At 39.2% G+C, this 23889-nt stretch overlaps 3 protein-coding genes across 5 annotated transcripts in view; 1 reads left to right on the forward strand and 2 right to left on the reverse strand.

Moving 5' to 3' along the window:
- LOC311068298 (apolipoprotein B-100-like) overlaps positions 1-7777 on the forward strand; it is a 44120-nt gene extending 36343 nt beyond the window's left edge. For all 3 annotated transcript variants that reach the window (XM_084090650.1, XM_084090654.1, XM_084090655.1), the window contains one exon: positions 7620-7777. The gene's annotated coding sequence lies outside the window, so the exon portion shown is untranslated. The remainder of the gene's footprint in view (positions 1-7619) is intronic.
- Positions 44-3990, reverse strand: LOC311068776 (zona pellucida sperm-binding protein 4-like). Its single transcript, XM_084091403.1, has 8 exons — positions 1599-3990; positions 1331-1521; positions 1160-1257; positions 931-1088; positions 662-854; positions 445-592; positions 287-359; positions 44-208 (listed from the first exon to the last, which is right to left on the reverse strand). The coding sequence occupies exons 1-8, from the start codon at positions 2323-2325 to the stop codon at positions 132-134; spliced, it is 1665 nt and encodes a 554-aa protein (XP_083947529.1). The 5' UTR covers positions 2326-3990; the 3' UTR covers positions 44-131.
- A 296-nt stretch (positions 7778-8073) lies between the features above and the next one.
- actr10 (actin related protein 10) lies at positions 8074-22396 on the reverse strand. The gene is made up of 13 exons (XM_084090649.1): positions 22194-22396; positions 21862-21934; positions 21371-21453; positions 19350-19458; positions 18739-18846; positions 17904-17971; positions 17730-17806; positions 15717-15752; positions 15462-15541; positions 14345-14418; positions 14064-14145; positions 12013-12214; positions 8074-9749 (listed from the first exon to the last, which is right to left on the reverse strand). The coding sequence occupies exons 1-13, from the start codon at positions 22268-22270 to the stop codon at positions 9568-9570; spliced, it is 1251 nt and encodes a 416-aa protein (XP_083946775.1). The 5' UTR covers positions 22271-22396; the 3' UTR covers positions 8074-9567.
- Between the last annotated feature and the right edge of the window lie 1493 nt (positions 22397-23889).

Consider the following 23889-nt stretch of genomic DNA (forward strand, 5'->3'; position numbering starts at 1 on the left):
ATGGTTTAGCAGTGCAGAAGTCAAACTGAGAACAGTCATGAAACGTACAACTCCAGAGAGAAATGAATAACAGAAATGAATACCAAAGAGAAACATGTTGAATTTCATGAAGTTTATTAAAACACTTAAATTCACTTGACCAGGTTAACTTGTCCACTAGACACCACAGTTTGCCCACTAGAGATGGTCTTGACATGCGCATCTCTTCCTGTAAAAAGTGGTAGAAGCATGAGGGGCATTTAAATCAATTCTCAGTTCCTGAAGTCAACTTACAGCAAGCACTCACTTTTTCTAGTGCAACTTTGCTCACAGGAGCCAGAGGAGGGATGGCACACTGCTGTACTACAGTGGATGAAGATCTAACAGAGGGGGAAAGGGTTAAGCCATAGAATTCACTGTAAAAAGCACTAATATTAAGGGTTGAGGTAAGGCTGCAGAGCATACGGTTTCCTGCAGAGGAGCCAGTGATGCTGGATCTACAAATGTGAACATCTTCACAACAAAGCGCTTGTAGTGGGTCGGGAACTGAAGACCAGATGATCCAGCCACTGGAACCAATGTGGTCAGGTAACGATCATCCTGATAAGGGCATCTGAAAGGCAAAGAGGCAGTCAGAAATGCCTTACAGCACACTAGATGGATAAAGACTGGCCTTACTCACCCATCAACCAGAAGATCCCATTGGGGTAGACTGAGTGGACTGGGGGTTGATGTCGCCCAGCAACGTCCCAGCATCAGGACAATGTTGGGGTCGGTCCTCTCCAAAATGTGCACCTCAACAAACACAGGCTCCCGCAGGACTTTTGTAACTGGATAATCAGTGTCACTGTAGTAGGACGTGTACGCCTCGTCCCCTGAGGAAGAATGCAGTGTTTAACTAGAAACTGGAGTTTTAGAAAGGCTTTAGGCATACTTGGGACCAACACTTACCTTCTGCACAGCCTTTGGTGACACATTGACCATTTGCCAGTCTAAGCTCCACCCTGAGGGGTCCAGGAGCAGCTACTGGTGGAGGTGGAGGAACGGTGTTGACCTCCACAACCAGAGCTTCCACAGAGGTACCAGAGTACCTACACTGGAAGAGAAGCCTGGACGACAAACAGTCAGCTTGTAGCATTGGTCAATGATTCACATTTATGATAAAGCATACATCACTTACTCAAAATGGCTGTCCCTTGTAATGGAACCAAGTGGTCCGATACCCACTTCATATGAGGAGATCATTCTGTTTTCATACACCACATATCCACTGTCCTCCTGCAAATAATAACATTGTTGGCATCCAATCCATTCTAAGCCATGCAGAACAAAACCACAAGCAGCTACTCACCATCATGCTTGTGCCACATGCAGTGACAGGGAACTGGTATATAGCAAAGAAAGGTGTGGATCCCACAGGACTGCAAGCTGGATCACCACTTCCACCCAGGAGACGGACTGAATCCAAGCTCAATCGAGGCAGCGTAACATCTCTAGCCACCACTACCACAAACTGACCATCTCTTATACACTGGACAGTCACTGGAACATGTTACAAGAGCAGGTCATTGCTTAGGATCAGTTTAACATGAATGCCTCTACGTTGACTCCACTCTTACCTGCCTTCCCATAGTAACACTGCTGTCCATTAAAGCAGCAGTTGATAGCAGCACACTCAGCACCACTGATACCAGGTGGTCCACATTGAATCTGCTCATAATCAGCTACAGTACATTTGTCAAGGGGCTCTGCCTGTGCCACTGGCTGCTTAGGCAGAAACTGCTGAGGAAACTGTTGACCAGCTTGCTGTTGACCCTGCTGAGGAAACTGTTGACCAGCTTGCTGTTGAACCTGCTGAGAAAACCATTGACTAGCTTGCTGTTGACCCTGCGGAGGAAACTGTTGACCAGCTTGCTGTTGACCCTGCTGAGGAAACTGTTGACTAGCTTGCTGTTGAACTGGCTTTTGAACCTGCTGAGAAAACCATTGACTAGCTTGCCGTTGACCCTGCTGAGGAAACTGTTGACTAGCTTGCTGTTGACCCTGCTGAGGAAACTGTTGACTAGCTTGCTGTTGACCCTGCTGAGGAAACTGTTGACTAGCTTGCTGTTGACCCTGCTGAGGAAACTGTTGACTAGCTTGCTGTTGAAATGGCTTTTGAACCTGCTGAGGAAACCATTGACCAGATTGCTTTTGAACTGGCTTTTGAAACCGCTGGTCAGTTTGCTGGAACATCAGAGCTTGAGGAGTCTGGGGCAGATCATTCCACTTCGGAACAGCATGACTAAACGCACAGAACCAAACACAAAGTGCCAGAGACTGAACAGCACACCAACTTCCTGCCATTGTTCAACAGCTAGTCACACTGCTGAGGTGCTGCCCTTTGGTCTTTTTGTACTCTACAGACTTTGGATAATTAATGATAATCCCTCCCTCTTCATTAACAGTCATGATTCTCCAGACTTGCACGAGTGGGAGTTTATGCAACTAGGTGATTCTATTGTTTCTTAAAAGTCAATTTTTCCCTTTTGAACATACATAAAACCACATTGAGCTGAATTCAGAATAGTATGCTAGTACTATTTCTGCCATTCTGAATCCAGCCTTTGTTATATTAGATGTTTTAGCTATTCTGGATTGTTTTTTTTTTTCCCCTTTGAAACACATTTTTCTTATGGCAACAAGCCTGTATATTTTAAGAAAGTTTAAAGGGATACTTCACCTCTGGAACGATGAATGTGTATTTAAAATGGCTCATTTATGTAGTAGAAATGTGAAATTATTTTTGAATTTGGAGCCTTCTAGACTGAGAAAAGCCAGAAAATGTATTTTTGGCTCATGTGGATGAAAGACAACAACTCCCAGAATGCACTTGGTTCGCTGCCCTACGAGGCCACTCCCAAGCCACGCCTACTGGTAAGAGAGCGCAGTTAAACAACTAGGCTAGGCTACTAGTTGACTCAAAACTTAAAAGACGCTGTTTTATCGTGAGTCTCCGTGACGAGTCTGCCCGGGATTTCGAGATCGCCCAAAATGTCCGGGATTCGGCTTTTGTCAGCCATTACATACAGTCGCCATTCATTATGTTTACTGTGGCGAGCAGGACGAGGCTGAGGGGCGCGGGAGAACGGCACGAGGCCGGTGGCGTGATTACTGATGAGGTCTCGTAGGCTATCTCTCACGGAGGAGCGGGAATTTTCTTAGCAATGGTAAAACACACATCAACCGATCACTTGTTTAGCGTTCATGTAAACACTACATTCAGATTCACCAATCAGAATGAATTCAGTTAGACTGAAACAAAAGGTGTGCATGTAAACAATGAATGGCAACTGTAGAAAGCAAAAGCCAAATCCCGGACATTTTGGACGATCTCGACGGCCGGAAAAAAAGAGGATGGTAACCCCTACTACTCAGCTTTCTCCACAGAACAAGAGCCTGATAGCTTAGCTTCCAAAAAAAGATGGCTGACACTATTTGTACATTCTGTGAGTGAGATCCCACCCCCTATGGGCGGGTTGAAAACATGCGGAACTAGCTCCTAGCACTGGCTGTAGTTTCTAGCCTCTGGCCAAAAATCTCTCATCTCAGGGGGATATGAGGGAGGGAAGCACATTCATTTGAAAATACTACAGGTTTTCTACTGATACAAAGCTTAATGCTGAAGTATCCCTTTAAATCACACCTGCTAGTGCACTTTTTAAATGTTTACGTACTAGGTCAGCGGTAGAGTACACTGTTTTGTGGCTGTTCGAACACATTCAACCACATGAGCATCTACTCTATGAAAGCAATCTTGTCGAATGTGTTGGACTACCTCTGGAAGTGGCCAAAAATGAACAAGGTAAAAAAAAATGCCCCTTTTTACACCTTCATTTACCACAGTCCACCTGTGATCCGATTTACAAAAATGCTTCTTAGTACCAGGTGTAAACAAGGTCTTGGACAGCTACCTAGTTGGGATACAACAGTTAAGGGATTAACGCTTAAGTAGTCTACATTACTAGGACTAGCCTGAAAAAAAGAAGAATAAAATCAGTATCAACCTGCACTCATCCTTTATCCCAAGATATGATTCTATACTTGCGTGACTGTAAAAGCATTCCAAAAACCCAACGAGTGACCTCAGAGGGGTTTGGGCATCAAGATATGCAGTTATGCTAGTCCAGCCATATCGTATGCAAGTCGTATGTAAAGCCTCAAACAGACAGAAGCTAAAACCTTAATGTGATATGTGAAACATGAACAGGGGCCCAAGTTAACGACTAAAACTTGGCTTGTTTAGTTCAAGTCAAGAATCTCAATGCACAAAAGAAAAAGGTTTAGTAGTGCAGAAGTCAAACTGAGAACAGTCATGAAACATCCAACTCCAGACAGAAATGAATACCAAAGAGAAACATGCAGTGAACCAAAGACGGTCTCAAAAACACGGTTTGAAATCGCTGGTGTTTCTGATTTCACAAACTACCTTGTAACCAATCAGGGGTGCATTTCCCGAACAACGGCGTAACTCTGCATCGTTGAAGAAATCAACTAGCTAGTCACGACTGTTTCCCAAAACCATATTGTCGCAAAGTGGTAGTTCAAACATGTTGGTTTATGACGTTACGCACGTGGTGGAGTAATAACTTTTAATGAATCTGTTTGAGATCGAATTAATGATCGATGTTTTGCTATAAATTACAGACATGCATCTGAGGACTATTTCTCATTTTTCTCAGTTATTTTGCTTTATTTCTATTTTTTCACTCATTATTACTTAGTAGAGCACGTTCACACATGCGCAGTCTTCAAAAACGGTGCTTTAAATCTCTTAACAACCTAAAAGACATAAATGACATTTGTTCTAAATAAAAGACAGTTTGTAGCCTACTGAATGCCATCTTGCTTATTTTGCTCAAGATAAGGATTTATTAAGTCCACACGTCATGCAAACTAGAAACTATGCATGTAACCACAGGTCGAGAGCTGTCGTTCCAACCACACAACTTTGTGATGCTGTTTGCGAATGTTCGTTATGGTTTCAGGAAACAGACTCGTTAAACTAAACTGATAACGACGGAACTTGCAACCATAGTTGGCTAACGATGCTTTCGGGAAACACACCCCTGATCAATGTGTGATCGTCAACAAGTGGATCTCTGAGCTTTTGTGAGTGAGTGGAGGCGGGGCTCATTTGCATATTCGTAGAAAACCTTGCAAAATGAGGCAAGGGTGTAAAGTTGTATTCAAGCTATTTAAGGCATGCTGCCATTTTTTTCAAAGGAAAAAACATTTAAATATGTCATGTTGGTGATCAAAGTTGAGATTTAAAGGGGTCATGAACTGTATTCATTTATTATTTAATAATGTTTTACATCAAGAATTGTCATAATTTAGAAATAAAAGTCATTTTTTCAAGCCTGATTTTAGCCTCTGATTTGAATGCTCTGTTTTAAGGGGCGTGTCTGTGTGAGACTTCAATGTAAACGCCCACTGCTGTGATTGGCTGTGAGAGTTCAGTGTAAACGCCCACTCCTGTGATTGGCTGTGAGACTTCAGTGTAAACGCCCACTGCTGTGATTGGCTGCTGTAAGACTTCAGTGTAAACGCCCACTGCTGTGATTGGCTGTGAGACTTCAGTGTAAACGCCCACTGCTGTGATTGGCTGCTGTGGGACTTCAGTGTAAACGCTCACTGCTGTGATTGGCTGTGAGACTTCAGTGTAAACACCCACTGCTGTGATTGGCTGTGAGACTTCAGTGTAAACACCCACTGCTGTGACTGGCTGTGAGACTTCAGTGTAAACGCCCACAGCTGTGATTGGCTGTGAGACTTCAGTGTAAACGCTCACTGCTGTGATTGGCTGTGAGACTTCATTGTAAATGCCCACTGCTGTGATTGGCTGCTGTGAGACTTCAGTGTAAACGCCCACTGCTGTGATTGGCTGTGAGACTTCAGTGTAAACGCCCACTGCTGTGACTGGCTGTGAGACTTCAGTGTAAACGCCCACTGCTGTGATTGGCTGTGAGACTTCAGTGTAAACGCCCACTGCTGTGATTGGCTGTGAGACTTCATTGTAAACGCCCACTGCTGTGATTGGCTGTGAGACTTCAGTGTAAACGCCCACTGCTGTGATTGGCTGTGAGACTTCATTGTAAATGCCCACTGCTGTGATTGGCTGCTGTGAGACTTCAGTGTAAACGTCCACTGCTGTGATTGGCTGTGAGACTTCAGTGTAAACACCCACTGCTGTGATTGGCTGTGAGACTTCAGTGTAAACGCCCACTGCTGTGATTGGCTGTGAAACTTCAGTGTAAACGCCCACTGCTGTGACTGGCTGTGAGACTTCAGTGTAAACGCCCACTGCTGTGATTGGCTGTGAGACTTCAGTGTAAATGCTCACTGCTGTGATTGGCTGTGAGACTTCATTGTAAACGCCCACTGCTGTGATTGGCTGCTGTGAGACTTCAGTGTAAACGCCCACTGCTGTGATTGGCTGCTGTGAGACTTCAGTGTAAACACTGAAGGGTTACAAATTTAAGAATATATTTCAAATATGCTTCTGTACATAACATCATGGTAAAGAATCTTTTAAGGTTAAGATCTCAGCAAAGTTGCATTTCCTGTCCTCTCCTTATTGTTTTTAATGGCTCTTCGAGCCCCAGTTTCACTCAGACTGATGGGATTAGCACACGAATGATTCACTGAGAATCTCACCTTTTGTTCTGCAAATGGCTTTCGGACCCAAATGGCTCTTGGAGCCTTATGCTGATTGAATTAGGATTGGCCAGACCCTCAGTCTAGGGTGTTACCTAAACTCATTTACATGCTTTGTTTGAATTTGTCTCCACCTTCAAAAGTCCCTCCTCCTAAAATGCCTATAAGACACCATGTAAATTTATATACTTCAGATCATGTTGGAAGTACTACAGCAACGTACAGCGGAGTTCTCAATAAAGAATAACTTCCGTTGAACGCGATCCCAACTGTCTCCTGGTCTCTGCTTCGATGAAAGAAAACTTTCCAACAACACCCACTGCCTGGATTGGCTGTGAGACTTCAGTGTAAACGCCCACTGCTGTGATTGGCTGACATGTTTGCATTTGAAATAGCTAGAATAACAAGTTTTTTTGTCAAGTGTCCAGATAAACTCGCGCTCTGTGATTGACAGCTTGAGCGATTGGAAAGGGAGTGTTCTTTGATCGCTTTCTATATATAATTTAATCACAGTTCAAATAAGATTATTTTCATCCTACTAAGAGAAACGATGTGAAGTTGATCTTTTAGTCACTGGCTTGATTTACTGATGCATAAACAGTATTCAACGATTTTGAGAGAAAGATTAGCAGATCAGAAGATTAGAAAGATCAGAAATCACAGATCAGGCATTGGAATAAACATGGTTACTTACATGTTTGTGGCGTTGCTGGCAGATACATAAAAGTCTGTTTGCAAAGCCTGCACTGAAACTACGACTGATTTACCAAATAATCCACAGTGAAATGTACCGAATACTAATAATGCACTGCTGAGACATTCACATTATTGAAAAAAATCCCCACTATCCTAGCATTAGGATGGTTTGGAAGATAATGGTATTGATCCTGTGCTCCTGTGTCAATCTTTTCTCATTCTCATGTCATTCACCAACGCTCCAGTGGATGGGGACAAAGACGCGGTGACGTAGACATTTTGATGGCGTTGATATTCTTCTGCAAAGACGATCTTCCGCTGCTCTCTGACGTCACAAGTCTCCACTTCTCAGATCCTGTCGTTTTACAGACTTGGTTTCAATAAAAGCAGTTTTTGGAATCACAAGGAAGTTTTGAGTTTTGAAAATTACAGGGTATTTTTTATGTTATGACAAACTTTGAATTCTGCGTTCATGACCCCTTTAAGGGATTCAATGATTGACTACTGGGTGACTTTAAGAACTAGTCTAAGCAGTTTATGCAACTGGCCACTGTCCTACATATTCTCAAAAAAAAATTCTCTAGGAAAAATGAATTCAACGAGCAATTAGAGTTAACATGACTAAGTCTTAATGATTGTTTGACCCGAAATGAAGTTAATGATTTACAACACTTAAATGTACAACTATAATAGAAGACCCCATTTTGAAATGTTTATTTCACAAACCTAATAAATACGCCAACATTTTCAACATATTCAGCTCTTCAAACTGGTTGTTAAATATAATTGAAATGGGATGCACTTTCTCGACACTATGGTCAAGTTGCCTTCCGTGTTCTGTCTTTGATGGTGCAGGAACAAGCAGACATTTAAATAATAATAAAAAAGTAGCTTTTTGTCACTACTGACAAAGAACTGACATGGTTTAGGTTGGATAAATGTCATGCTCTGGAAACAGTTTATAAAGATATTTCATGAGTGAAGCAGAAGCCTGCAGTGATAGTGGTGGTTTTAGTTTCACCTACTATTAAAAATCAAATAAAGCTGAAATAATATTACCAACTTTACACCAATGGTTCTCAACTCTGGCCCACTTTCCTGCAGATTTTTGCTCCATCTCTGATCAAACACACCTGTAAAGGCTACTCAAGGTCTTCAGGATTACTAGAAAGTAACAGACAGGCGAGTTGGTCAAGGTTGGAGTGGATCTCGAAGGCCAGTGTTGAGAATCCCTGCTTTAGACTATTACAGACCAGGACTCAATCAGATACACTGCTGTTCAAAAGGTTTGGATTGGTAAGATTTTTAATGTTCTTAAAATAAGTCTCTTCTGCTCAACAAGGCTGCATTTATTAGATTAAAAAATACAAAAAAATCGATGTGAATATATTTTAAAGTGTAATTTATTCCTGTGATCAAAGCTGAATTTTCAGCATCATTACTCCAGTCTTCAGTGTCACATGATCCTTCAGAAATCATTCTAATATGATGATTTGATGATCAAGAAACATTTATGATTATTATCAGTGTTGAAAACAGTTATTTGCATTTTTATTTCAGGATTCTTTGATGAATAGAAAGTTCAAGAGAACAGCATTTATCTGAAATAGAATCTTTTGTAACATTTAACACTGTTTGGGGTCAGTAAGAATTTGTATTTATTTTTTGAGGGGAAATAAAAGAAATCAATACTTTTATTCATCAAGGATGAATTAAATTGATAAAAAGTTACAGTAAAGACATTTATAATGTTACAAAAGATTCTATTTCAGATAAATGCTGTTCTTTTGAACTTTCTATTCATCAAAGAATCCTGAAAAAAGCATCAAATCCTGTTTCTTGATCATCAAATCATCATATTAGAGTGATTTCTGAAGGATCATGTGACACTGAAGACTGGAGTAATGATGCTGAAAATTCAGCTTTGATCACAGGAATAAATTACATTTTAAAATATATTAAAATAGACAAGTTATATTAAATTTTCATAATATTTAACACTATAACAGTTTGTTTTTTTTCAAATAAATGTAGCCTTGGTGAGTAGAAGAGACTTCTTTTAAAAACAGTAAAAATCTCACAGATCCAAAACATTTGAAAACTTTATAGCATTTTACCGACAGAAATCGCTCTAAGCAGACACAGGATTTACAGGAGGTTATATGTGGAATGTCCAGTTTATGAGTTCATTTCTCATTTCTCAGTGGAGAAGGCCCTCTTCATGAGCGGTGGAGGCGTCTTGCCCGCCTCGTAGACGGAGTCCGGTGGAGGAGCGCTGAGACAGCACCAGTCTGGGACGCGGCCCGTCTGGTTATAGTAATCTCTGGACACCGAGCGACTCCCTAAAATGTCCTGCAATGCTCCAAATATAGCACCTACATGGGAAGAAAAACAAAGCATCCTTGAGTAAATGGCAGTAAATTGGGTAACACACTGGACCCTATCATACATGCAGCGCAATGCAGCGCCAGGCGCGACGCAAGTGTGTTTTGCTAGTTTCAGATCTGATCATGCGCGAGCATGATCAGATCCGTTTGCGCTCTAGAGACGTGTTTGGTCTTTCCACTATCAAATTCCGTCATGTAAATAGCGAATCCGCCATGGCACGAGCGCAACTGGCTTTTAAAGGGAATGTGAGACGAGACTCTGATTGGTTTATTGCACGTTACGCCCAAAACACACCCATTACTCATTAAGAGAATAGAGACAAAACACACCCGTTACTCATTAAGAGAATAGAGACAAAACACACCCGTTACTCATTAAGAGAATAGAGACAAAACACACCCATTACTCATTAAGAGAATAGAGACAAAACACACCCGTTACTCATTAAGAGAATAGAGATGACTCTTTTAGATCATGCGCCAGGAGCGCCGACCATTTCTCCCCTCGTTAAACTAGCAAAAGTGGATTCGGATGCCCTAAGTGCGCTATAGACCATGCCCTTAGATCCTTAAAATAGGGCCCTTTATTTTGATGGTCCCTTTTGAACATTCTGTTGACTATAAGTAACTTTGCATCTACACGTCATCTAACTCTCATTAGAGTATTGGTAGACTGTCTGCTTAATATCTGCTAACTCTTTCTTGTGATGATCCCCAACAGACTTTCTACTGACTATTGGTAACTTTGCAACTACATGTCAACTTATTATAACCCTAACATTCTACAAATACTGTACTCTACTAACACTCTAATGAGAGTTAGTAGGCATGTAGGTGCAACGTTACTTATCGTCAACAGAATGCGTTAAAGGTGCACTGTGTAATATTTAGGAGGATCTGTTGACAGGAATGCAATATCATATTCATAACTATGTTTTCAGTGGTGTATAAAGACCTTACATAATGAAGCGTTATGTGTTTATTAGCTTAGAATGAGCATTTCTCTCTACACACACATGTACGCGGGTCCCCTTACAGCGACATGTTTCTACAGGAGCCCTGAACGGACAAACGCATTTCATCACTGTTCTTCTTCACGCTAGCTAAAGTCAGTGAATAAAACACTGACACAATGATGAGCAAGTAACAATAATATTCGCAATAACATCGTTTTACTGAATAATTAAGTAAACCTAATTTCTTACTTTATCTTTGTAAAGAAACCTTTTTAACTGGCTACTCTCTGCTGTCTCAGACGACGACATCACTTCCTGTCGGCCACCGTAACTTCTGTTGGGTGCAATTCACAACCTCACCACTAGATGCGCTAAAAATCACACATTGCACCTTTAAAGTGGAAATGAAGCAGTCAGTTTAATTTACATAATTTAGTAAACTGATTTTTTAGTAAACAAACATAAACATTTCATTCTACTAAATAATGACCCACCAGCTGATTGTGACATTTATAGCCTTAGAGTAAAGGGATTTGTGGTTTTTGATGTCACTTTGAATGATAGAAGTGGCAAATTGACGTATCGGCTCAAATAAGCAATCAGACTTATTATGGGCTCCAGTATAAGTTCGTCTTCCTCCATTTGAGAACAATATGTGTTCAAAAAGTAAAGAAATGCTTATATTACGCTGGGCGTACACAGTGCGATTTTCTTTTTTCACTCGGAGAAACGTACTATACCCGTTTACCTCAGCTAAGACAACTAACCCCGTGACGTCACAGATGGCGGCGCCCTTGCCCCAAAAGCTATAACAAAACATCCCCTTTTCCTTAAAATGGTTACATTAATCGTGTTTGTAATTTTCTTTATTAAAGTGTTTACTACTAAATTATTGCTTCATTTCCACTTTAAAGGTGCCGTATGTAATTTTTTTACTCTACTTCACACACTCGTTTCTCTGAAAAACTCTTCTACAGCCAGTTATTTCACTTTGAAATGTGTGTTTCCAGGCTGGAATGTGTGTTATTGTTTTGGTCTGTGATACTGCATGTTTTCATTGTCTATTGCGCTCGTTCCTGTTGCAGTGAGCCGTGTCGAGTCTGAGGAGGCGGGAGAAACGACGATCTCTGATATTTTGAATTTGGACTGCAGTTCCTATTTCCACCACTAGTCATTCTTACAGACTACACCTTTAAAGGGACCACCAAAAAAAAGTGAAACCGAAAATTGTATTCATCATTTCTCGTCCCATGGAGAGGTCAGGAGTCTCTAAAGCCATGCGTGTCCGCGCTCACCTCCTAGCCAGGCGGTGCAGTTGGGTTTAGCGGGCGGGCTGTGGATTCGGAAGCTCTTGGTCGCGAGAGCATCATGGTACTTGGGTTTCTCCACCAGCGAGCGGATCTCAGCCAGGAGTCGGTGCAGGAATCCGGGAAGCATGGCCGTACCACCGATGATCACCAAGTTCTCTGACAGAACCTTGCGAGTGTCGATGGGACACTAGTGTGGTACAAACGAAACACAAATAAACAAGGTGAATGCTGGGAAAAGTGAGAATTGCAAAGAGGCAGGGTGATTACTAGGGTGTTGCTTTGGGATTATACACACACTACCAGTCAAAGGTTTTGGATCGGTACGATTTTTAATGTTTTTAAAAGAAGTCTCTTCTGCTCACCAAGGCTGCAGTAATATTGTTTAAAATAACAGTTTTCTATTTTAATATATTTTAAAATGCATTTTATTCCTGTGATAAAAGCTGAATTGTCAGCATCATTACTCCAGTCTTCAGTGTCACATGATCCTTCAGAAATCACTCTAATATGATGATTTGATGATCAAGAAACATTTATGATTATTATCAGTGTTAAAAACAGTTGTGTACAATTTTTTTTCAGGATTCTTTGATGAATAGAAAGTTCAAAAGAACAGCATTTATTTGAAATAGAATCTTTTGTAACATTATAAATGTCTTTACTGTCACTTTTGATCAGTTTATTTCATCCTTGATGAAAATCCAGGGGGGAAAAATGCAAATAACTGTTTTCAACATTGATAATAATCATAAATGTTTCTTGAGCATCAAATCATCATATTAGAGTGATTTCTGAAGGATCATGTGACACTGAAGACTGGAGTAATGATGCTGAAAATTCAGCTTTGATCACAGGAATAAATTACACTTTACTATATATTCACATAGAAAACAGCTGATTTACATTTTAATAATTCACTGTTTTTACTGTATTTTTGTTGTTGTTATTGTTGTTTTAATCAAATAAATGCAGCCTTGGTGAGCAGAAGAGACTTTTAAAAACATTAAAAATTTTACCAATCCAAAACTTTTGACTGGTAGTGTAAATAAACAAGTAATGCATATGGTTTTAGCTATAAACAAACTAAACAATTAACGATGCACCGAAATTTGGGGCAATGAATTTTTTTGACCAAAATCGTTGATGTTTACAGTTTTTCTCAGTGGCTTTGGGACATTTCTCAGATCACAACTGAAATTCTCAAAACTACTTGTTCAACCTCCACATAATCTAGTCACTTGTGCACATCATGACAGCAATTTCTCATCATTTTGCACAAGTAAATAAACAAGGTGAATGTTTATATGTTTATGTGAATGTCACATTTACCTCAGAAAGCCTTTCAGTGTCCATAAACTCCATAGAAAAATAACTCTAGAGAGGACCGTTCTGATACAGACATGCACTAGATTACATATATTTTTCTTTAATCTGTTGTCTTCATTATTTAATGTATGTTTGGTCACACTTTATTTTAAGGTGTCATTGTTACAGTGTAATTATATATTTAAGTACTGAGTAATATTATTTAACAACATGTACTCACTATAGGGTTAGGGTTTGGTTAAGGGTTAGTTGCATGTAATTATGCATAATTTACTGTTATTACTACGGTAAGTAAATGCAACATTTATAACAAGTACACTGTAAAATAAAGTGTTACCGTACGTTTGAATAAAACCGTCATGTTATTACAGCCATCGTTTAAATGTTTATATTTCAACAACGAATTGGAGTAGAAACAATTACATCACGAAAAGTTTCATTATGTGTAATTTAAACGTTAATAAAGCAACTCAGTTTGATTAATTTTCAGTTTTTAGCTAAATAAAAACTTTCAGTTTCAGTAAAAAATTAATTTCAGTGCATCACTACAAACAATCGACATACGATGTTTCAATTGTACTTGTCATTAGAAGGAACTTTTCTTTAGGACTTTTTCTCCCATTCATCCGACTTGCCATTCGCTTCAGGGACTTTTCCAAGAGTTTGCCACGACACACAACAGGCTGATCTAAAGATCTCACATGTTATACCTTAACCAGAGTGTCCAGCATTAGCGTGGCGATGGACTTCTCCTCATTATCCTGCTCGAACAGCATCTCAGCCACAGAGTCTCTGGAAAACCGGCAGAATGTGGGTCAGATTAACAAACAATAACCGAGAGCGTCCCGGATAACAGGACAGAGCTCGGAGACAATGGTGAGAACGTGTCATTTCACTTGCAGCTCATTGATCTCAGCTCAAATATGTGACCTTGAGGGATTTGAATTGGGGGGGAAAAGCAGATCATCGCATCTGGTTAGAAGGTTTTTACCTGATGAAACCCTTGACATGCAGAATCTTCTGCCCATCCAGTGGATATTCCACGTCTGGAGGAGGAGCCGGTCTCTGGCGGACCAATGAGAACCAAGTGTGAGTATTCTGACGTCTAATAATTCCACTTCCATTCTTACATTGAGAACGCAAATCAGGTCAAACAAGCAGGACAGTCAAAGTTAAAGTATCAACTTGTGTGACGCTTTAATAACTGACTTGATAAAACATATATAATTCATTTTTAATTAAATTTAATCCTGAATGTTTCTGTATTTATTCCTTCATTTATTTTTTTGTATTTAAAAATACATTTTTATATATATATATATATAAAATAATGTATGCATTCTTTCATTTCTATATTTATTTATAGAGGAGAAGAAAGTGAATGTATATATATAATGTAACTTGTGTGATTAATACACCATATGTTATTGGTAAATGATGGAGAAAAAAATATTTATAAAAAATATCAAATAAAGACGGGACATTTCACAAAAGTATTATTGTTTTAGTTTGATAAGGGATTTTATGTTTTGCTAAAAATCTTATCTTGATTTATTTATTCATCTTTAAACAATCATGGCAAGCACGACTGCAGACCCAAACCTGCAGAAATTAAATAAAGAAATAACTGACTCAATAAAACAAATCAAATTCATTTTTAAAATTAAATTTAATACTGAATGTATCTGTATTTTTTTTCCAAAATGTATTTTAAAATTATTTTTTATTATTTTTAACTTAATAAATAATATATATATTTATATATTAATTTAAACATTCTTTCATTTCTATATTTATTTATAGAGAAGAACGTGAATAACAAAAGTCCCACAATTAACAAACTATATAAAACATTTAAGATTAAATACATGACAAAATTGCAAAAAAAACGTTCAGCTGAATCTTTTTTTAATACATCAGTTAAACAATAAAATAAGTATAAAATCTTGTCTATTTACATTAAAAAGTCCTTAGTTTGACAAGAAAGCATGATGGAGGTTGTGTTGAAGAGTGAATGTTTGAGAGTATGTTTGCTAATATTTATATCAGTTACACGTGTAAATCGACTGACGGTTTTAACAGTAAGAGTTTAAAGCGTGTTCTCTGACCTCAGCTGATCCATCCATGTTGAACTTGGCCTCCTGGATCTTCATTCCTCTCTGCAGGTCACTGACAAAACACGTACGCACTAAACAGACAAGACAACAACACGGTTACTCCTTAAAGTCAACATAACACAGTGTTTGAAACCCATTTTACTTTACATATTTCTGAGGGAAACTGCATTTACGAGAATAAGTGTAATGCAGGTCTTGATTTTATGCATGGGTAATGTTAGTGAAAAGCATCTCTATATGACAAACCTTTGATATCCTCCACTACATCTTCTGGAATAGTGCCTGCAACAAACACCAACAGATAATCAGACAGAAAACCAGAACAAACACGGTATTAACCTTATAAAGCTACTGGATCATATTTCATAGGCCTCTAAATGATCAAAACTTGCTGTCACACTCAATCTCCTCAGTCCTTCTGTCTCTGATTGATAGTTTAGACTCTTTCATCAAGTAAAAGTCTTTTAGTGTAATTGTACAAACGTCCTTCCTCAGCTCGTGCTTCACGAGTCTTTCTGTGTCAAATCTGCACTGATTTTATCAAGTAAACACAAGAATAACTTGAACTGTGCTGTCCTTTAGACAAGTAAACCGGTCATTCACTTTATCTGGAAAAAATTATATTTTTTGTGATGTAAATATAATTTATTCTGAAGCAATATTCCCATCAGTGTTCTATCAGCTTTGACATTTAAATCTGCTTATTTGTGATATAGTGTACATTACATAAGTGTAATTATATACAGTCAAACCAAAATGTATTCAGACACCTTCAACATTTCTCACTTTATCACAGTTTATTCGCTACAGTTTAGAAAATGGTGATAAAATATGAGTTATGAACTCAGTTGATATTTGACTGGTTTTGTCCGTCCTTCTGTTAGACTGTCTCACACATGAATTATGTTGAATATCTGTCAGCTGTTAAATTTAACTACACAATTAGATAATACCAGTTTAGCTCAACCAATCACCAAGCAATGCTTCATTGTGTTCAGTCTGTGTGTAAAAAGAGCATTAGCAATTAAAGAAAACACACTTCAGCAGAACATGATCAGCTCAAAGTGTCTGAATCATTTTTGCTCCCAAATTTGTATACATTTTACTGGTAGTCACTGTATGAAGAATTTATGGGTATAATGTGTCACAGTTTACTTTATTTGTGTCCTGCACCCACTAGTAAAAAAATATCAAAAATTATATCTGGTGTCTAAATCATTTTTGGTTTGACTGTATACAAAATTATACACTGTACACACACGTATTATGTAAACACAAACTTTTATTTTGAATGTGATTAATCGTTGCCCAGCACTATTATAAATATAAGGTCAAAAGGTCGAGCAAGTAAAATACTCTTCCACTTGTCTCAGACCAGAGTTAATGTGGAGCCCTGTCATGCTTACAGTAACACCGGTAATATGTAACACCGCTTATAGTAACACCGCTTATATGTAACACCGCTTATATGTAACACCGCTTATATGTAACACCGCTTATAAGTAACAACGCTTATATGTAACACCGCTTATATGTAACACCGCTTATAGTAACACCGCTTATATGTAACACCGCTTATATGTAACACCGCTTATATGTAACACCGCAACACCGCTTATAAGTAACACCGCTTATATGTAACACCGCTTAGTAACACCGCTTATAGTAACACCGCTTATATGTAACACCGCTTATATGTAACACCGCTTATAAGTAACACCGCTTATATGTAACACCGCTTATAGTAACACCGCTTATAGTAACACCGCTTATATGTAACACCGCTTAAAGTAACACCGCTTATATGTAACACCGCTTATAGTAACACCGCTTATATGTAACACCGCTTATAGTAACACCGCTTATAGTAACACCGCTTATAGTAACACCGCTTATATGTAACACCGCTTATAGTAACACCGCTTATATGTAACACCGCTTATAGTAACACCGCTTATATGTAACACCGCTTAAAGTAACACCGCTTATATGTAACACCGCTTATAGTAACACCGCTTATATGTAACACCGCTTATAGTAACACCGCTTATAGTAACACCGCTTATAGTAACACCGCTTATATGTAACACCGCTTATAGTAACACCGCTTATATGTAACACTGCTTATATGTAACACCGCTTATAGTAACACCGCTTATATGTAACACTGCTTATAGTAACACTGCTTATAGTAACACTGCTTATATGTAACACTGCTTATATGTAACACTGCTTATATGTAACAACAGTGTGTCTTACTGATGACGGCGGGGTTGAGGCCGGTGCCGGAGTCGGTGTCCAGCATGCATTGCTCACTCAGCAGAGCGTGCAGCTCCCTAAAGACCACACACACAATACACACACACACACACACTGAGAACACCAGCAGCTTTATCTTACACACAGCCTTGATTCATGCCACGCTGGACTTACTTATGAATGGCTTTTCCAGCCATTGGCAGAGCCTCCCATGCGGACAGGATCGGGATGCCTTCATAGATCTAGTGCACTGTTAAAGTCATGTAACCTGATAATGATAAAACTGCTTTGAAACAATCTGTATTGTATAAAGCGCTATTGAAATAATCCTGACTTGACTTGAACAACATCACTGATGAATCATTCACAATGTGATCTGGAGTGTGTTTCCCGTACAACACCGTAACTCGCTGGTTACTTACAACAGTACGATGCATTGTTGAAGAAATCAACTAGCTAGTTACGACTGTTTCCCGAAACCATACTGTCGCAAAGTGGTCGTCCAACCACGTTGGTTAATGTAATAACTACTTTTAATGAATCTGATTGAGATCGAATTAATGCTAGATGTTTTGCTATAAACTACAGACATGCATCTGAGGACTATTTAAAAAAAATTCTCAGTTATTTTGCTTTATTTCCAGATTCAATCATAGACTCGTTCTCACACTAGAGCTCGTTCACACATGCGCACTCTTCAAAAACTGCACTTTAAATCTCTCGACAAACTAAAAGACGTAAATTACATTTGTATGTATTCTAAATAAAAGATATAGATTGGACTGAATGTCATCCTGCTTATTTTGCTAAAGATCAGGATTTATTGAGTCCACACGTCATGCAATCTAGAAACTGCTTCTAACCACAGGTCGAGAGCGTTGTTCAAACACACAACTTTGCGATGCTGTTTGCGAATGTTCGTTGGAACGATGGTTTCGGGAAACACACCCCAGGATGACAGTAAACAGAGTCAAAGAAGTTTCAAAGCGTATTTGCTGTCAAAGGATCCTGGTAAGACCAGCGTCTCAGTGTATCCACAATCCATGACGAGAGCCGACTGGATTCCCAGAGACATGAGAGACATCAGGTGACCGGGAGCAAACAGGACCGACGGGACCTGCAATACAGACAAGTTTCAAGTTTGTTTTTATTTATATAGCACATTTATTCCTGTGATCAAAGCTGGATTTTCAGCATCATTACTCCAGTCTTCAGCGTCACATGATCCTTCAGAAATCATTCTAATATGATGATTTGATGCTCAAGAAACATTTATGATGATTATCAAAGTTGAAAACAGTCATATGTTTGTGGAAACGCTCAAATTTTATTTTTCAGGATTCTTTGATGAATAGAAAGTTTAAAAGAACAGCATTTACTTCACGTTAACAGTGATTATCACAGAATCTGTGTTCTCTAAGTTTTAACTGGGTGTGGAATCCCAGATCAGAGACTGAACAATCTGTTTTGAGTTTCATAATGCGAATCTGTACGTCAGACTGATTCGTTTGTTCGATACGAATCACCTGATCTTTTGATTTGAGTTCAGCAAGTTGCAGCTAAATCCACAGTGGAACGTTGATGAAAACAGAAACTGCTGCGAGCCGAGGATGACTTTACCTCGAAGTGCTTGAAGAAGACTCTGGAGAGCGTCTCTCTGAAGTGTGAGGGGCAGAGGAGGGATTCGATGATGACCACGCGCCGGTCTCGAGGGTTCACCAGCAGATGCCTGAGGAGAAACAGCATCATGTGTTCAGATCATGAGCGAGGAATACACTGAGCATAACTCAGGGCTCCAGAACAACATTTGAGGGCAGTAGCAACACAACAGTGCCACTAAGTTGACTAGATTTGGCAGCTCTGGGGGGATTTTTAATCATAAAGTTTATTCAATTATAAAACTACTATTGTTTTGCATTAATAAGCGTGGTTACTAATAATATTACTTGTTTGTTTATTGGAAATTTGACAGTAAAGCACTAAGCTTTAAATTAACTTTTATTAACAACAGTGTTGTGCAAAAAAATCATTTTATAGGGAAAATTTAAATATACTCCTATTAATTGTGCCGTTGTTTTTCTATAGTGTCAGCCTGGACTGACCGACAGCTTCCGCGATTATAAAAGGAGCGCTTTTTATTTGATTTCTGTGTAATTCAGTCACAATTTGAAGAAAAGTTTTTGTAATTTATTGTAGACTTTGTAATTTCCTACTTTTTTCTCCATATATTAGGGAGTGGAAAAGGCTAACATAAGTCAATAAGTGCGCCTATGCCGCCATCTTCCGATTAGTCTTTTTTTTTAAAGTCCCCCTGTAGTCAATAATTGTATTCCGTAAAACTCATCGTTGATCACCAGAATTACACATTTAAGAGTTTTTTCCTTGGAAAAAAATTATTTATGCCTTAAAATATCTTAAATGTAACTCGACACCCTTGCCTCATTTAGCATACGTGGTTCTATGTATATGCAAATGAGCCCCGCCTCCACTCACTGGTTGACGATCACACGTTGATCTGATTGGTTACAAGGTAGTTTGTGACGTCAGAAACACCAGCGATTTCAAAGCGTGTTTTTGAGACTGTCTTTGGTTCACTGCAGTTTTAAGGAGGAAATACTCAGCAATGGTGTCGACTTATGAATTTACACATGGTTTGTCTTAAAGCATATTAAAAACACCACATAGACACATAAACAACATTAAAAGCTTGATTTACACCAGAGGAGGACTTTAAATAAAATTATTTGTTTGCCACAAAGTTTTAGTTTTCCTGCATCTTTAGACTTTTAGTTTTTTTTTAAATCATCACATTAAAAATAACATTAAAATTGGATAATATTTAAGGCTTTGAAGAGCTGGATAAAAGTATGAAGTGAAGCACTTGAAAGCCCTTGGAAAGTGGAAAGGTTGCATGAACCCTGAGATGAATAATGAAAAAAAAACATTCTGCCACAATACCATGGTTACAGTTATCGTTTCTACATTAAATCAATGGTGAATGCTGGTGATTTGTGGAGTGAAAACTTTAAAGGAGCTGTATGTAAGAAATGTATTTCAATTAATCATAAAATGGCCCTGATATGTCACTAGACATTAAGAAATCATGTTCATTTCAAATACTTATATCACTGACAACAGTAGTACGGCCAGGATATTGTCATTTAAAAAGTGAAGTTGCAGCCCTCAACTGATGTTGATGTTGTCATCTTGTGTTTTGGCCTGAAGCGCCACCCTCCACCTATCTACCAATCACGAAGTCAGTTGTGTTTCAGCATTCGGGTTGCCAGCTCTGCTCTAGTTACCACAGCTGCAGCTACAAACGTTCCTGCTGGATCCTGCAGCCTAACTGGCAACCTCGAGTCAGGGGGGGGGGGGGAGGGGATACACCGCTCTACAGTAATTTGAAAGTAATTGCAGTACGAGTTTTGGCCACAATCTTACATACGGCTCCTTTAACTTGATCCTTCATGACTCAAGTGTTTTTCCTGATTTCCCAAGTCATATGCAACATAAAAGGCAGCTCTTATCCGTGGGGAACGTGGTGGTGGCACCAGTGCGACCTCAAACTAAATTTAGTCAAACCGGCAAGAAAAAAGATTGCAAAATGCAACCATTTGGTCCCTGATGACTGACTCTCGTACCTGAAGTACAGCAGGTGGACAAACTCCTTCAGGATGGTGTACAGCTCCTCAGTGTTGATGTTGTACTGAACGACTCGAACAGCCTGGAGACACGATCATTTAAAGGCGCATGAAATTGGAATATTGCATTGTTATATGTTAATATGGGTGCACATCATTATTGTTTTAATAATCTTGAATCAGAATAAGTTCCAATTGCAGCTTCTCTGATGACGAGGGCGGGGCAACCTGTCACTCACATGAGATCAGTCAATAGCAAACCACAACCATCCAATCAATTCCCACAGAGACAATCAAGCCCCGCCCACATTTGTTCTTGTTCGAGAAGCGTTTCGGCTCACACAATAGGCAGGAAAGGTGCATAACGTCCCTTTCATGCTGACTTTGACATAGAATATTATATTACTGTTTAAAGCATTTGTTACAGCAAATGTTGTCTGGTAAATATGATTATGTTTATTGATTATGATTATAAATAGAGATTATGAGACCTCTTGAGATCCAGGGTGTTTAATTTCACTGGGAATGATGAATCTCGGCCCAGTCTCGCCAGCAAAGCCACATCTACACATTACAAACACAAGAGAACAAAACCAGATCAGCACAAACACATATTTCAGTGTGTCTCATATGTGATGAAGTTTGCGTCATTGATTCTGTATACCATAATACTTTTGTTAGTGATTAATGATCATTAATTTAATAATGCACTGATGAATCGGGACGTGTAACTCATGCAGGTCTCATATCGTATAATTTGACTAAAACATCGACTTTATTTACATTCTATGAACGCGACGCACTAATAATAACAGTCACTTACTTTGTGTACGCCGCTCCTAAATCAATGACTACGGCTGTCTTCTCCCCTCCACTGCCCAGGCCTTCAAACAAGGGCATTTTATCAATAAAAATAATTTATCAACAGGGAAAAAAAGAGATTAATATTGTGTAAACACAACGCTGACACTCATAGCATCAGAGAGAAGGGCGGGGTCCTTCGCAATGGCTGCCTTGCATTCGCCTGAATAAAAATATTGTCGGCAACAGTAAATAATCCAAATAATCGAACACGCAAACATTTTCTACACGTTTACATGATCAATCTGTTGTACAATTTTTATGTAGGCCAACATATGTATGTGTTTAATGAAAAGCGTTCTGCATGAAGTATATCCACTGATCTGAGATCAGTTCTTCACAGTTTACTGTACGTTTGAATGCGTGGGATTTGGGCGGGTGAAGCTGAACCCAGATCAGCTCTCCGTGGACACTTTGAGCCAAGGCGCCTTCAGAAATTAATATGACGAATCACTACCTTTAAAGGGATAATTCACCCAAAAGTGAAAATTCTGTCATCATTTAAACACCCTCAAGTTGTTCCAAACCTGTATGAGTTTATTTGTTTTGCTGATCACAATGGAAGATATTTTGAAGAATGTTTGTATTGTAACCAAACAGTTTTGCTGCACCATTTTATGGAAGCTTGTTTCTGCCCCCAAAGAATAAAAGATAATTGCAACTTTTTATCTTTTTAGTTTACATCTCGCAATTCTGACTTTATTTCTCAGAATTGCGTGTTATAAAGTCAGAATTGCAACCCTGCTGAAAAATCCAGCTAAAACCAGCCTAAGCTGGTTGGCTGGTTTTAGCTGGTTTAAGCTGGAAGTAGCTGGTTTTAGCTGGTCTCCCAGCCTGGCTTAGCTGGTTTTAGCTGGTCTCCCAGCCTGGCCTAGCTGGCCTAGCTGGTCTCCCAGCCTGGCTTAGCTGGTTTTAGCTGGTCTCCCAGCCTGGCCTAGCTGGTCAAGCTGGTCTCCCAGCCTGGCTTTGCTGGTTTTAGCTGGTCTCCCAGCCTGGCCTAGCTGGTCAAGCTGGTCTCCCAGCCTGGCTTTGCTGGTTTTAGCTGGTCTCCCAGCCTGGCCTAGCTGGTCAAGCTGGTCTCCCAGCCTGGCTTTGCTGGTTTTAGCTGGTCTCCCAGCCTGGCCTAGCTGGTCAAGCTGGTCTCCCAGCCTGGCTTTGCAGGTCAAGCTGGTCTCCCAGCCTGGCTTAGCTGGTTTTAGCTGGTCTCCCAGCCTGGCTTAGCTGGTCAAGCTGGTCTCCCAGCCTGGCTTATAGCTTATTTTAGCTGGTCTCCCAGCCTTTCCTAGCTGGTCAAGCTGGTTTCCCAGCCTGGACAATTTGGTGGTCAGCTGGTTTTAGCTGGTCTCCCAGCCTAGCCAAGCTGATGAACATCTCACAATATTATATATATATATATATATATATATATATATATATATATATATATATATATATATATATATATATATAATTATGTATAATAATAATAATAATAATAATTCACACACACACACACACACACACACGTGTACACACAATAAGTTAATATAGACGAAGTTGATTATAATATACACTAGTTAATTATTGGAACCGTCTGGAACCCAGATTTTTTGTTTGTTTGTTTGTTTGCTTGCCATTTAGTAATATAACGCAATTATTAGTATTCTAACGCAACTTAT

Source organism: Abramis brama (assembly GCF_963993115.1).
Source record: "Abramis brama genome assembly, chromosome: 18".
NCBI classification, from domain to species: Eukaryota; Metazoa; Chordata; class Actinopteri; order Cypriniformes; family Leuciscidae; genus Abramis; species Abramis brama.